Source organism: Bombina bombina, chromosome 4 (genome assembly GCF_027579735.1).
Source record: "Bombina bombina isolate aBomBom1 chromosome 4, aBomBom1.pri, whole genome shotgun sequence".
NCBI classification, from domain to species: Eukaryota; Metazoa; Chordata; class Amphibia; order Anura; family Bombinatoridae; genus Bombina; species Bombina bombina.
Genome location: NC_069502.1, coordinates 645,664,901 through 645,677,853, shown reverse-complemented (window position 1 = coordinate 645,677,853; position 12,953 = coordinate 645,664,901). Strand labels below are relative to the sequence as shown.

The 12,953-nt window shown below is 36.5% G+C and overlaps 1 protein-coding gene across 6 annotated transcripts in view; it reads left to right on the top strand.

Moving 5' to 3' along the window:
• Positions 1-12,953, top strand: part of LAMA2 (laminin subunit alpha 2) — a 1,406,020-nt gene that overhangs the window by 911,064 nt on the left and 482,003 nt on the right. For all 6 annotated transcript variants that reach the window (XM_053710700.1, XM_053710701.1, XM_053710696.1 and 3 more), the window contains one exon: positions 151-330. In XM_053710700.1, the coding sequence (XP_053566675.1) occupies positions 151-330 (180 nt within the window). The remainder of the gene's footprint in view (positions 1-150; positions 331-12,953) is intronic.

Genomic DNA, 12,953 nt, shown 5'->3' with positions numbered 1-12,953 from the left:
AATTTTAAACAATAACACCTGTGCCTTGTTAGCATATTCATCCATATTTGCAAAGGAAAACAAATAGAATACATGAGTTTAAAGCTAAAACAATTTTGTTTCCAATCAATTCATTATGTAACATATTTTTTATTGTCATCTGTTTTCTAGTTAACCCTGAAACCAGACCAAACAGTGCTTCCTCTGGTAGACTACACACAGCAACACAGAACCACAAAAGGGGTGACCTTCCAGCATCCGGAAATCATTGCAAAGATTGATCAAGTAAAACAAGATCTACCTTCTGAGCCCTTTTATTGGAAACTTCCAGAACAATTTGAAGGTAGAAAGGTAAGATATGAATTTTTTAAAGTATTAATTAACTTGTTTTTACTCATAATGCACAATTTAAAACATTTGATACACATCTTGTTGTCAGCTTACACATGAGTCAGGGTAGTTCAACTACTTCCTAATATACCCTAAAAACATTCAACATTTTATTGCATAAGCAGCCTCCAGATATGGTAGATATTTGTAAGTCCGCTATTATATAAATTGTTCTTTTTTGCTAACTTAAAATTGCCTTTTTGATAATCACTCAAAACTGCTCAGCAAATGCCGAACATGCCAGAACTTGTAGGAAAGTTATTACTAAAATAAAGAATGCATAGTATTATTAAAAGAAACATCAATAATCACTTTATGTACAAGACAGTACAACAAAAATAATAGAAGTCTGCAAGATGCACCAAAGATGTATAAGATGTATACTTACTAGTTTTGGTTTCCATGGTAATTTTGAATTGGACAGACTTTTAGTTTTTAACTAATTCTTTGTTCTATGAAACCAAGAGTTTCAGAAAAAAAAAATATTGTAAAGGGTGAAAACAGCAAGTCACATTGAAACTGAAACAGTGACTCCCCTTTTATTATATATATCCACTGTATTTTTAAAGGGTGAGTTTGGCTAAAATAACAATATGACTACAAATCTATCAGTATCATAGTACAAATGAAAACTGTCCTGGCATAGTACCTGATTGTTTACTATTACTACATATAGAAAGCAATACTATGGGTAAACGTACCATATTTTTCACTGTTCAGCAGCCTTTCCACTCTTTCTAATTATGTCTTATAATCGCTACAGTTAATTTAATTTAATTAGTGAATAGATAAAATAGAATAACATATTTATAAAGGTAAACAAGAAGTCCCATTTATTCTATCCATCGGTTTAATTACAACCTATTGCCTGATAATTATCGGAATGTTATCAGCTACCGATGAGTGAATTTCCGTATCAACACAAGCACATTCAGCCATTTTCGTAGTTATACTTATTTCTTTAATAAAATAATTATGGTCCAAAGTCCTCCATAACATATGGGATATATTTCCCAGCACTTAGAGGAGGTCAAGAACCCATACAGGAGATTTAAAACCCTCCCACCTCTCATCTGTCTCTAGTTTTGCTCTTAGCCTCATAGGAGACGGTTGAGAATAGAGGGTGTTTCAGCTACTTGCTTATGGATTACAAATTAGGAGCTCAGACCTATGTGAGACCAAGAGTTCATGGGAGTATCATTTACAAAGAAGACAGAAAAGACTCTTCACAGCAACTGAATGATACAGGGACACAGGAATACCCTTTTATGTGCACAGCATTTCAATAAAGGGACTTCAGCCATAACTGCCCTCAGGCATTGCAGACACTCATCCTTAGCCTCCCCCTGAGGGACTCTGGTATTCCCTCCTGCAATCCTCTGCAGTACTCAATACCTGCACTGGATGGGCTCTCTACTGTATACTGCTGCAACTGCATTGACATAGATCACATGCCTGGTAAGCCAGTGGTGGGTTGCTGCATAAGGTAAGAGGCTATTTGTAGGTAATCTGACACAATATAGCCAGGAGACTTAATCTACTTCCCTCATGACACAATTTTTTCTCCATATCATGTCCCTAAAAGTACTACTAGCATTTTGGAACACTATTAAGGAAGTCACTCACCCTATTAAATCCTCTGGCAGCTTTTGGGATAATATTTTGAGCACTTTACAAAATTATGTGTATGGCCCTTTAAGAGAACCGGCAATAGGTTAATGCATGATGCAGTTCTATAGTGCAGGCTCCTTTTAGGCTGGGGAACATATTTTAACAGGGTTTATAGGATTATTATTAATGCACTTATTATACTTAATTTCACCTGCAAAAGTTGAGGCCTGATCTTTAACAGATTATAATCTGAGTTTTAGTGCCTGACATTCCCAGAAAGGGAGTGAGTATCCATACAGGAGCTGTCAGGGGGTACTTAAGGGCTTTACTTATTTCCTATGGCTTGTTAAACTTACTACATTGGGAGATTGTACAAGTGTCTGAGGGAGTATTACTATAGTGTAGAGGGTTCTCTATCAGGTTTTCTCTGTACTGTTTATTATATAAGTTGTTATTGTATACTATTATATAAGTACAAATATGGAACAAAATGTTTCTGTTCCCACTGATATTTAATTAGAGGAGTCAATTTATGATATCCCCTCCAGTTACATATATTTGTTTATTTTGAAAATCTGTTCCAGTATACCAGGTCAACCAGATCTGTGAGAGTTGTGTATTTCATATTTTGCATGCAAATCAAACACAACCTTCCACTTCTCAAAGGGAAGTTTGCCCAATACTTTTCACTCAGGGGGACTCTACTGATTTTACTCCGGAATTTAAAATCAGCCTGTATAAAATTGTGACAGATTGTTTCTGGGCAATCCCCAAACCAAGTAAACATAAGCATACATCTAGGGATTTATCTCAGTCTAATTAATATGCAAAATTATTTCCCTTAACCCCAAGTTCCTGCTCTCTTACAGAACTCTGATTCTAAGGATGCAGATATATGTTGTTCTGATGGGGAAGTGTCATCAGATGAACAGGAGCCTGTGCCTGATCCTGAATATGACAATGCCTATAGATTCAAGGTGGAACATATCCACAATTTATTGCAGAAGGTATTAAAGACTATAGAAGTTTCTGATAAAAACCCTGCTGAAAAAAGCCTGTCAATCACGCTCCACCAAAGATTTCACAGGTGTTTCAGGTCCCCGATTTAGTCTCTAACTATATTGCTAAGGAATAAAAAAAGCAAGGCATACCTTTCGCCCTATCCACAAGATTTAGGAAAATGTTCCCCATTCCAGAACAAAATGTGAAAGTATGGGAAACAATCTCAAAGGTTTATGGTGCTATTACCACTCTCGCCAAATGTAGGAAAATCCCTATGGAGGATAGCACTTAGTTTAGAGACCCAATTAGAGTCCTTCTTAAGGAAACTCTTTCTTCAAACAGGCCTTTTACTTAGACTGCATTAAAGCACTTAAAATGGCTCAAGCATTCATGTGTGATGTGGTAATGAACATTATTAAGATCAATGTCCAAAATATGTCTATGGCAGTGCTGGCAAAAAGTAAGTTCTTTATGCTTAAAATCTTGGTCAGCATGATCTCTAAAAATAGACTGATGACTCTCTCCTTCCAAAGGAAGATTCTATTTGGACTCCATTATTAAGGCAGTCAATGGATAGGATATAAAATCCAAAGGAAAGAACAGAAGAAATCCAGTTTTGTTCCTTTTGCTCCTAAGGAGATCAGCAGTCCTTCTCTTTTCAGAAACCTGAGCCCTCCAAGTCAGCCTGGAAGCCTTGTTTTTGTGGTCAAAGAACAATCCAAAAAGTTCAACAACACCACTAAATCAGTATGAAGTTGTGGCCCCTAAACCTGGATCTGTTCTGATAGGGGGCAGACTGAGTCTCTTTCAGGAGGCCTGGTGCAAGCCAGTCCAGGTTCCCTGGTTTAGAAACATAATTTCTCAGGCTTATCGGTTAGGCATCAGGTCCAGACCTTCTTGAGTGCGATTCTTTTTGTCTCATGTTCCCAAACTTCAGTCAAAGGCTGCTGCATTTCTAAAGTGTGTTCGGGAATTAGAGGATCTGGGGGTAATTATCCCAGTACCTGTATATCAACAGGGTCAAGAGGAAGGAACCTACAGACCTGTTTTAGCCATAAATACGTTAAAACATGTTTGTCAGGGTTCCCAGTTTCAAGATGGAAACCATTCACACAATTTTGCCCTTAATTCAACAGTGTTAATTTATGACTACAATAGACTTCAAGGATGCATACCTGCATATTCCATCCGCAGGGATCACTATCAGTTCCTGAGGTTTGCCTAAATGGAAAACACTACCAGTTTGTTGCTCTTCCATTTGCTCTGGCTACAGCTCTGCGCATCTTTACAAAGGTGTTAGGTGCCCTGTTAGCAGTTATCAGAGCTCAGGGATCTCAGTTGCACCATATTTGGATGACATACTGCTGCAAGCTCCTTCTCTGTCATTATCATCACTCATGCTCACAAGCTACTATTATTTCTCCAAAACCATGGTTGGAAGATTAGAGTTCCCAAAAGCTTGTTATATCTTGCTACAAGGGTAACATTTTTAGGAATCATAATTGATTCAGTCCATATGTATTTGTTCCTCATGGAACTGAACAGGTTAATCTATCTAAGCTATCTGTAGCTCAGAGCATGGAGGTAGTGGGTCTTATGGTAGCCGCTTCAGACGCAGTTCCTTTTGCCCACTTCAACTATCTATGCTCAGTCAATGGTCAAATAATTATCTTCATTTGGAACAACAAACAGCTATGGATTCATCTGTCAGACAATCTCTGTCTTGGTGGAAACAAAGTCCTTCTTTTATCCTCGGGGCTTCTTTTCCTTTGTTCATCATGGGCCATTGTCATAATGGATGCCAGTCTGTTAGGCTGAAGGGCAGTCTGGAATTCTTGAAGGGCGCAAGAAGTTTGGCCTCCTTTAGAGGCAAGGTTACTAATAAACTATCTGGAACTTTGACCAATTCTTCGAGCTCTTCAGGCGTGGCCTCTGTTTAAGGAGTCCAGTCGGACAATATCACAGTGGTAGCCTATAACAATCATCAAGGAGGTACCCACAGTCTACTGGCAATGCAGGATCTGTATCAGATTCTGTCCTGGGCAGAAAGGAATCAGTGCTCCCTATCAGTAATTCTCATTCCAGGTGTGAACAATTGGGAAGCAGACTATCTCAGCCATCAATCAGTTTATCCAGGAGAATGGTCTCTCCATCAGGGTGCATTCATTCAACTGGTTATCAAATGGGGCCTACCAGACTTAGATCTGATAGCTTCCTACTTAAATCACAAACTTCCAAAGTACTGTGCAAGATCAAAAAATCCAAGGGCTCACATGATAGACGCCTTGGTATGTCCATGGGAATTCCATCTAGCATACCTGTTTCCTCCATTTTGTTCTTCTACCGAATCAAACAGGAGTCAGTATCAGTAATATGAATTGCTCTAGCCTGACAGTTGTAAGGCCTATTTCTCCTCCCTGGAACTTGAACCTAGTTTTTTCAGTTCTTCAGGGTCCTCCCTTTGAATGCAATCCATAAACATAAAGCTGTTGTCTTAGTAGGTGTTTTTTTAATTTAGCTATCTCTTCTGCCAGAATAGTTTTAGAGTTGTTCTCATTATCCTGGTTTTGACTGATAACATCGATCAAGAAATTGTTGTTCATTCTCTTTGTCCAGACCCTGTTAACTCTAAGGAAAGATTGTTATGTAATCTGGACGTAGTTAAAGCTTTGAAGTTCTATCTCCAAGCGAGTAAAGAGTTTAGAAAAACTTCTAGTTTGTTTAAACATTTCTCTGGGAAGTGTAAAGGACAGAAAGCTACTTATGTAGCATTGGCATCTTGGCTTAAACAAGTGATTTGCTTACTTGGTGGTGGTAAGTTTCCTCCTAAACATATTACAGCTCACTCTACCAGAGCAGTGGCAACATCATGGGCCTTTAAGAATGATGCATCTTTGGAGAAGATTTGCAAGGTTGCCATATGGTCCTTCTTTATATATTTTTCCTATATTTTATCATTTTGATGTCTTTGCTACTTTGCAAGCTGCTTTTGGCAGGAAAGTCCTTCAGGCTGTGGTATCAGCTAAATAGGAACTGTCAGAGAAAGTATTCTTTCAACTTGTCTGTAACATAGACCATTAGCTTGGGTATTAATCCCATATGTTATGGAGGACTGTGGACCATCATCATTTTACGAAAGAAAACAAAAGTTATGCTTACCTAATAATTATTTTCTTTTGGAATGATGATGGTCCAAAGGCCCTGCCCACTTCATGGTCAACAGTTCTATTGACCTCTCTATAGACCCTGCTTTGCCTTTCCTACCTTTCTTTCCTATTCTCTACTTGGTTATATGTGAAACTACAGAGAGATGGGAGGTGGGAGGGTTTTAAAGCTCTTGTATGGATTCTTGAGATCCTCCTAGTGGCGGGAAATATACCCCATATGTTATGGAGGACTGTGAACCATCAACATTCTGAAATAAATTAATTTATTAGATAAGCATAAATGTTCGTTTTTTCTTATCACACTCCACATTCTTAATACTTAACAACATATTTATTGAACCATGTTCTGCTTATCACATTCCACAATTAAAAGGACAAATAAACACCCAGACAACACAGTACGTATTACCAAAATGTTTTCAGATGTAACATTGGTTTTGTACATGTGCCAAGCACACTGACATTATGTCATATTTGATCAAATTCGCAAAGAACATCACCAAACAAAATACTACCTGCTCAACCAAAGTTAAAAAAAATGAATAAGCACTTTTAAATGTTTTAAAATTAGCTAAATTAATAACCCAACAAACACACTTGACCACTATACTGATAATGCTCCTGTTTAAATTCCTTAAAAAAACATACACACATATTTGTAAGGTTTTGAAGGAAAGCAGGTTGATTAACATGTCACCTATTAGCATCACTACATATACTATTACATGATTGCTAAACCCACAAAATCCCCATTTTGTTTGTGGTTACTGCTGCACATTTTTGTTTTTGATTATAAATTCAAAAATCATTATCTACCAAAAGCAAATTCAAGATTGTGATAAATCATCATACGTTTGTCTAAAGTAAAAACTTCAGTGTCGACCTTTACACAAACAGAAGCAAGCTGGAGTAGATATACATCAGTATTCTCCTACAACTTTAGGGCTTGGTTAGGAGTCTGAAAATTAGAGCAATGTTATTTAAAAATAGGCAAAACTATACATTTTAAACAAAAAAAACCTGTATGAGCTATATAAATGAATCATCTATAAAACATTTATTCAAAGAAAAATCTAGTGTATAATATCCCTTTAAATCCATTTTCTGTATATTTATTGTATTTAATGCTGATTCAATTACAACCTATGCAAAGGACTGACCTCCCTTCTCTTTCTCCCACCCCCATTGGTAGATTAATTTCTTCATGTTGCTTTTGTTTACATACGGCTAGATTTAGAGTTTTGTCTGTAAAGATCCACGTAGCTAACGCTGCTTTTTTTTCCAGCGCACCCTTAAGACAACGCTGGTATTTAGAGTTCTCTGAAGGGCTGCGTTAGGCTCCAAAAAAGGAGCGTAAAGGCATATTTACTGCCACTTCAACTCTCAATACCAGCATTGCTTATGGTAGCGGCAAGCTGGAAAAACGTGCTCGTGCACGATTCCCCCATAGGAAACAATGGGGCAGTTTGGGCTGAAAAAAACCTAACACCTGCAAAAAAGCAGCGTTAAGCTCCTAACGCAGTCCCATTGTTTCCTATGGGGAAACAGTTTCTAAGTCTGCACCTAACACCCTAACATGAACCCCGAGTCTAAACACCCCTAACCTTACACTTATTAACCCCTAATCTGCCACCCCCGCTATCGCTGACCCCTGCATTACACTATTAACCCCTAATCTGCCACTCCGGACAACGCTGCAACCTACATTATACCTATATACCCCTAAGCTGCTGCCCCCAACGTCGCCGTTCTATTCCGCTCAGCCAATAGAATGCGAGCTCAATCTGATTGGCTGATTGGAGGTCTTGAAGATGGAGCCGCTCCTCATCGGATGGATGAAGATAGAAGATGCCGCTTGGATGAAGATGTCTGCCGGTCCGGATGTCCTCTTCTGCCCGGATAGGATGAAGACTTCTGCCGCTCCGGATGTCTTTTTTTGGTCCATCGGTGCCCGGTTGGGTGAAGACGACTCAAGGTAGGGAGATCTTCAGTGTTAGGTTTATTTAAGGGGGGTTTGGGTTAGAGTAGGGGTATGTGGGTGCTGGGTTGTAATGTTGGGGGGTGGTATTGTGTTTTATTTTACAGGCAAAAGAGCTGATTTATTTGGGGCATGCCCCGCAAAAAGCCCTTTTAAGGGCTGGTAAGGTAATAGAGCTGTTAACTTTTTTAATTTAGATTAGGGTAGGGAATTTTTTTGATTTTGGGGGGCTTTGTTATTTTATTAGGGGGCTTAGAGTAGGTGTAATTAGCTTAAAATTCTTGTAATCTTTTTTTATTTTTTGTAATTTAGTGTTTGTTTTTTTGGTAATTTAGTTTAGTTTATTTAATTGTATGTAATTGTAGTTAATTTATTTAATTAATTTATTGATAGTGTAGTGTTAGGTTTAATTGTAACTTAGGTTAGGATTTATTTTACTGGTAATTTGTAATTATTTTAACTAAGTAGCTATTAAATAGTAAATAACTATTTAATAGCTATTGTAGCTAGTTAAAATAAATACAAAGTTGCATGTAAAATAAATATAAATCCTAAAATAGCTACAATATAATTATTCGTTATATTGTAGCTATATTAGGGTTTATTTTACAGGTAAGTATTTAGCTTTATATAGGAATACTTTATTTAATAAGAGTAAATTTATTTTGTTAGAATAAAATTATATTTAACTTAGGGGGGTGTTAGGGTTAGACTTAGCTTTAGGGGTTAATACCTTTATTATAGTAGCGGCGAGGTCCGGTCGGCAGATTAGGGGTTAATACTTGAAGTTAGGTGGCGGCGATGTTAGGGAGGGCAGATTAGGGGTTAATACTATTTATTATATGGTTTGCGAGGCGGGAGTGCAGCGGTTTAGGGGTTAATAACTTTATTAGAGTGGCGGTGAGGTCCGGTAGGCAGATTAGGGGTTAATAAGTGTAGGTAAGGTAGCGGCGACGTTGGGGGGGGGCAGATTAGGGGTTAATAAATATTATGTAGGTGTTGGCGATGTTAGGGGCAGCATATTAGGGGTTCATAGGGATAATGTAGGTGGCGGCGATGTGCGGTCGGCAGATTAGGGGTTAAAAAAAAATATTATAGTGGCGGCGATGTGGGGGGGTCTCGGTTTAGGGGTACATAGGTAGTTTATGGGTTTTAGTGTACTTTAGAGCACAGTAGTTGTAGTAGAGCTTTATGAACCGGCGTTAGCCCAGAAAGCTCTTAACTACTGACTTTTTTCTGCGGATGGAGTCTTGTCGGTAGAGGCTCTACCCCTCACTTCAGCCAAGACTCTAAATACCAGCGTTATTAAGATCCCATTGAAAAGATTTGATACGCAATTGCCATAAGGGGATCTGCGGTATGTAAAAGTCGCGGCTTGGAAGTGAGCGTTAGACCCTTTCCTGGCTGACTCTAAATACCAGCGGGCGGTAAAAAAGCAGCGTTAGGAGCCCTTAACGCTGCTTTTGACGGCTAACGCCAAACTCTAAATCTAGGCGATAGTTTTTCTGTAGCCATTACACTGTAGTACTAACATTTTTAGTATAGGTAGAGGTTTATTTAGAAAAAGCAACTATTTAAAAAAAAATAATAATAAATAAAAATAAAGGATCTACTTGTTAATGATTTCATATATTTCAGCAGGTAAAATGGATAACTGAAAACATAGTAATGGGAAAAACATTTAGGGCTAGATTACAAGTGTAGCTCTGAATTATTGTAATAACCATTACAAGTGGCTGGTTATTGCTACCGCTATAAAGTTGGTGGGAGTGGGGTGTTAGAAGTGGCACTGAAAAGTGCCTTTACATTGTGGTCTAGGGGAACTGTGTGTTCCCATAGACCGCAATGTAAATGTATATTTATATGATTATATACATATATATTTATGTGTCAATATATGTATATACACATATTAACACACAAACACACACACACACACACACACACACACACACATATATATATATATATATATATATATATATATATATATATATATATATATATACTGTATATATAAAGTAGAAACAAGGAACAACACTGTTTAAACTGTATATTAAAAGTCCTTAGCTGAGTGCACAGGGACTGTTAGGGTCCTGCAACTTCTTGTATTTAAATCCACAGACATAGAGAAGTCCCAGCACTGTTTTTCAAGAAAAAAATATTTTATTCAAGTGACAAGAAAGACAGCAAACAGCTATGTTTTGGACCTACATAGTCCTTAGTCATGCTGTAGATTACAGGTAACACCCTCTTTTTATAGCACCTGTAGGCAGGTAAGTTAACCCTTACATTACCTGGAACCTCAATTTACTTACTGTATGTCCTGCTGTAGCAAAGTGGGCTGACACTGGTAATGACAAATGGCTAATATGCCTGTCAGATTACAATTTAAGCATGCTAAATTGATAGTACATTTTTTACATTCAATAGTGCATATATTAATAAATCACACAATTTGAAAAAAATAACAGAACCGGAAAATATCTATAGAAAAATCTTTTAAAAAAATCATAAAAACAAATGTAAATCATAATCTATGTTAAGACCCATTGGGTGTAAAGTCCCTAGATTCTGAATCCACCATACATCTCTTTTCTTTAACATCAAATGTCTATCACCACCACTTCTTAATTTAGGGATATGGTCTATGACCTGGAACCTCAATTTACTTACTGTATGTCCTGCTGTGGCAAAGTGGGCTGACACTGGTAATGACATATCTTTATTTCCAATGCTAGATTTATGTGCACTGATCTTATCTTTGTTAGGGTGTATTGTTTCCCCTACATAGCCACACCCACAAGGGCATTTAAGAAGATATACAACATATTCTGTTTCACATGTAAAAAACCCCATTGATAAATATTCCTGTCATTAACCCGAGCAATGTGTTTTCCTTTAAACATGGAATTACATTGGCACAACTGAGATGATGGTATGTCCCTTTTTTAGGGGTAGTTAGATAGATTATGCCTTCTACTTCGTTGCTGCCAACATCTACTCGTACCAGCTTGTCTTTATTATTTTTTACACTTTTATAGGATTGAATTAATGGCTTTTGAAACTTACTAATATTACAATAGGATTTGCTAATGTTTCCTAAGGACTGATGTAATCCTATCCCTGTACTCACTAAATTCAGTAGAAAAAAATAAGAATTATATATGTATACTGTATATATAAAATCATATACATATATATTTAAAAATGTTGCCCATTGCTGCACTACTTACCCCCTTTGCTGCACGAAGGAGCCTATGGAAGTGCATGAGTTCAAATTGCAATTTACTTGTAATACCTGCACACATTATCGTATTACAAAGTGGAACGCTAATATCGCTTGCTCACAAGCGATATTTAGCACTTCACTTGTAATCTGGCCCTTACAGTGCACTTTCCCTTTTACGCAATAACTTATTTTATTTTTTTACTTCTCATAAATTGTCATACAGTTAGTAAAGAAAGTTAACAAAGAATAATCGTCTTTAGATATACAAATTGTTCTCACATTGCCTTGAATTAGTTTATTAAATTAATATTGATTATCTAACTAAATGAAAAGGTCAAGTTAGTTACCATAGTGTTTAAAAAAATGTCAAAAATGAAAAATATTATTCAAAGGGATCCAATATGCTTAGAATAAAGAAAGAATATTATGTTTGTTCTGTGTTTGCATTATACTCAGGTTTCTATAAAGTAAACAGAGCACATTTTTAGAATGTAATAACCATCCTCATGGTAATTTTTTTGTTGCTTGGAATAAAGACTCAGTGCTCATTTTGTTCTGTTTGCTTTTCCCAATAGCTTTACAAATTTTAATTAATTACATCAAATGTAATGCAATTTAATAAAGCAGAATTTGTCCTGTTTTGCCTTTAGTGTATTTTTATTGTTTATTCTAATACTGATATTTAAAGTGACTATATATATTCATTTTGGTTTGGACTTTTTTGTGGGGATTTTGCATCATTATTATTATTTTTTTCAAATGAGACAGGTACTTAAAATGTCTATGCCATTATGAGTTACAAATAATATTTCCATCCTTTAGACATATCACAATGGCAAAATGAATCATTACCCGAGTTATTGATTTTTGTGAAATAGAATAGAAAATAAAAATTCTCTATAATATAGGTCCTGGGGATACTGATTCTGAATGAATAGAAATAATTCTTATTTCCTTTAACATGTTTCTTTAAATTAGCTAAAAGGGAAATGAATACATATTATATAAAAAAATAAACTACCAAATTTATAATGATGGGCTACTTGTAATAAAAATCAAAGACTTCTACCTTAAAAATGTTTATGTGTATGCATGTATCTCTCTCTCTCTCTCTCTCTCTCTCTCTCTCTCTCTCTTTCTCTCTCTCTCACTCCCTCTAGCTATACAGAGAGAAAGAGTATAGCCACTAATCTCACATACAGAATGTCAGTAGGTGCTATGCAAAAAAAGCAGTTGTATCTATCTCCCCAATTCCATAGTTTGACACGAAACATTTTTTAAGTTATGAAATAACAAGAAACAAAGGGGTAGATTTACCTAACAGGGGAAGCTGCAATCGACCCCTGAAGTTTCTGGCTCGCAGGTAACTTAAGTTAAGAAGCAGCGGTCATAAGACATGGTTATATTAATTTACATTTACCTCTGTTATTACCTTGCATCTAATCCTTTGCATAACTATAAATAGTAAAGGAGAGAGAGATAGAGAGAGAGAGAGATGTTACCATTCTTTCCCAATAATTACAACTCATTTTAACACAAATCTTAGATTATAAAATTTGAATAATTTAAAGAACCTATCTTTTAGTGCTAACAG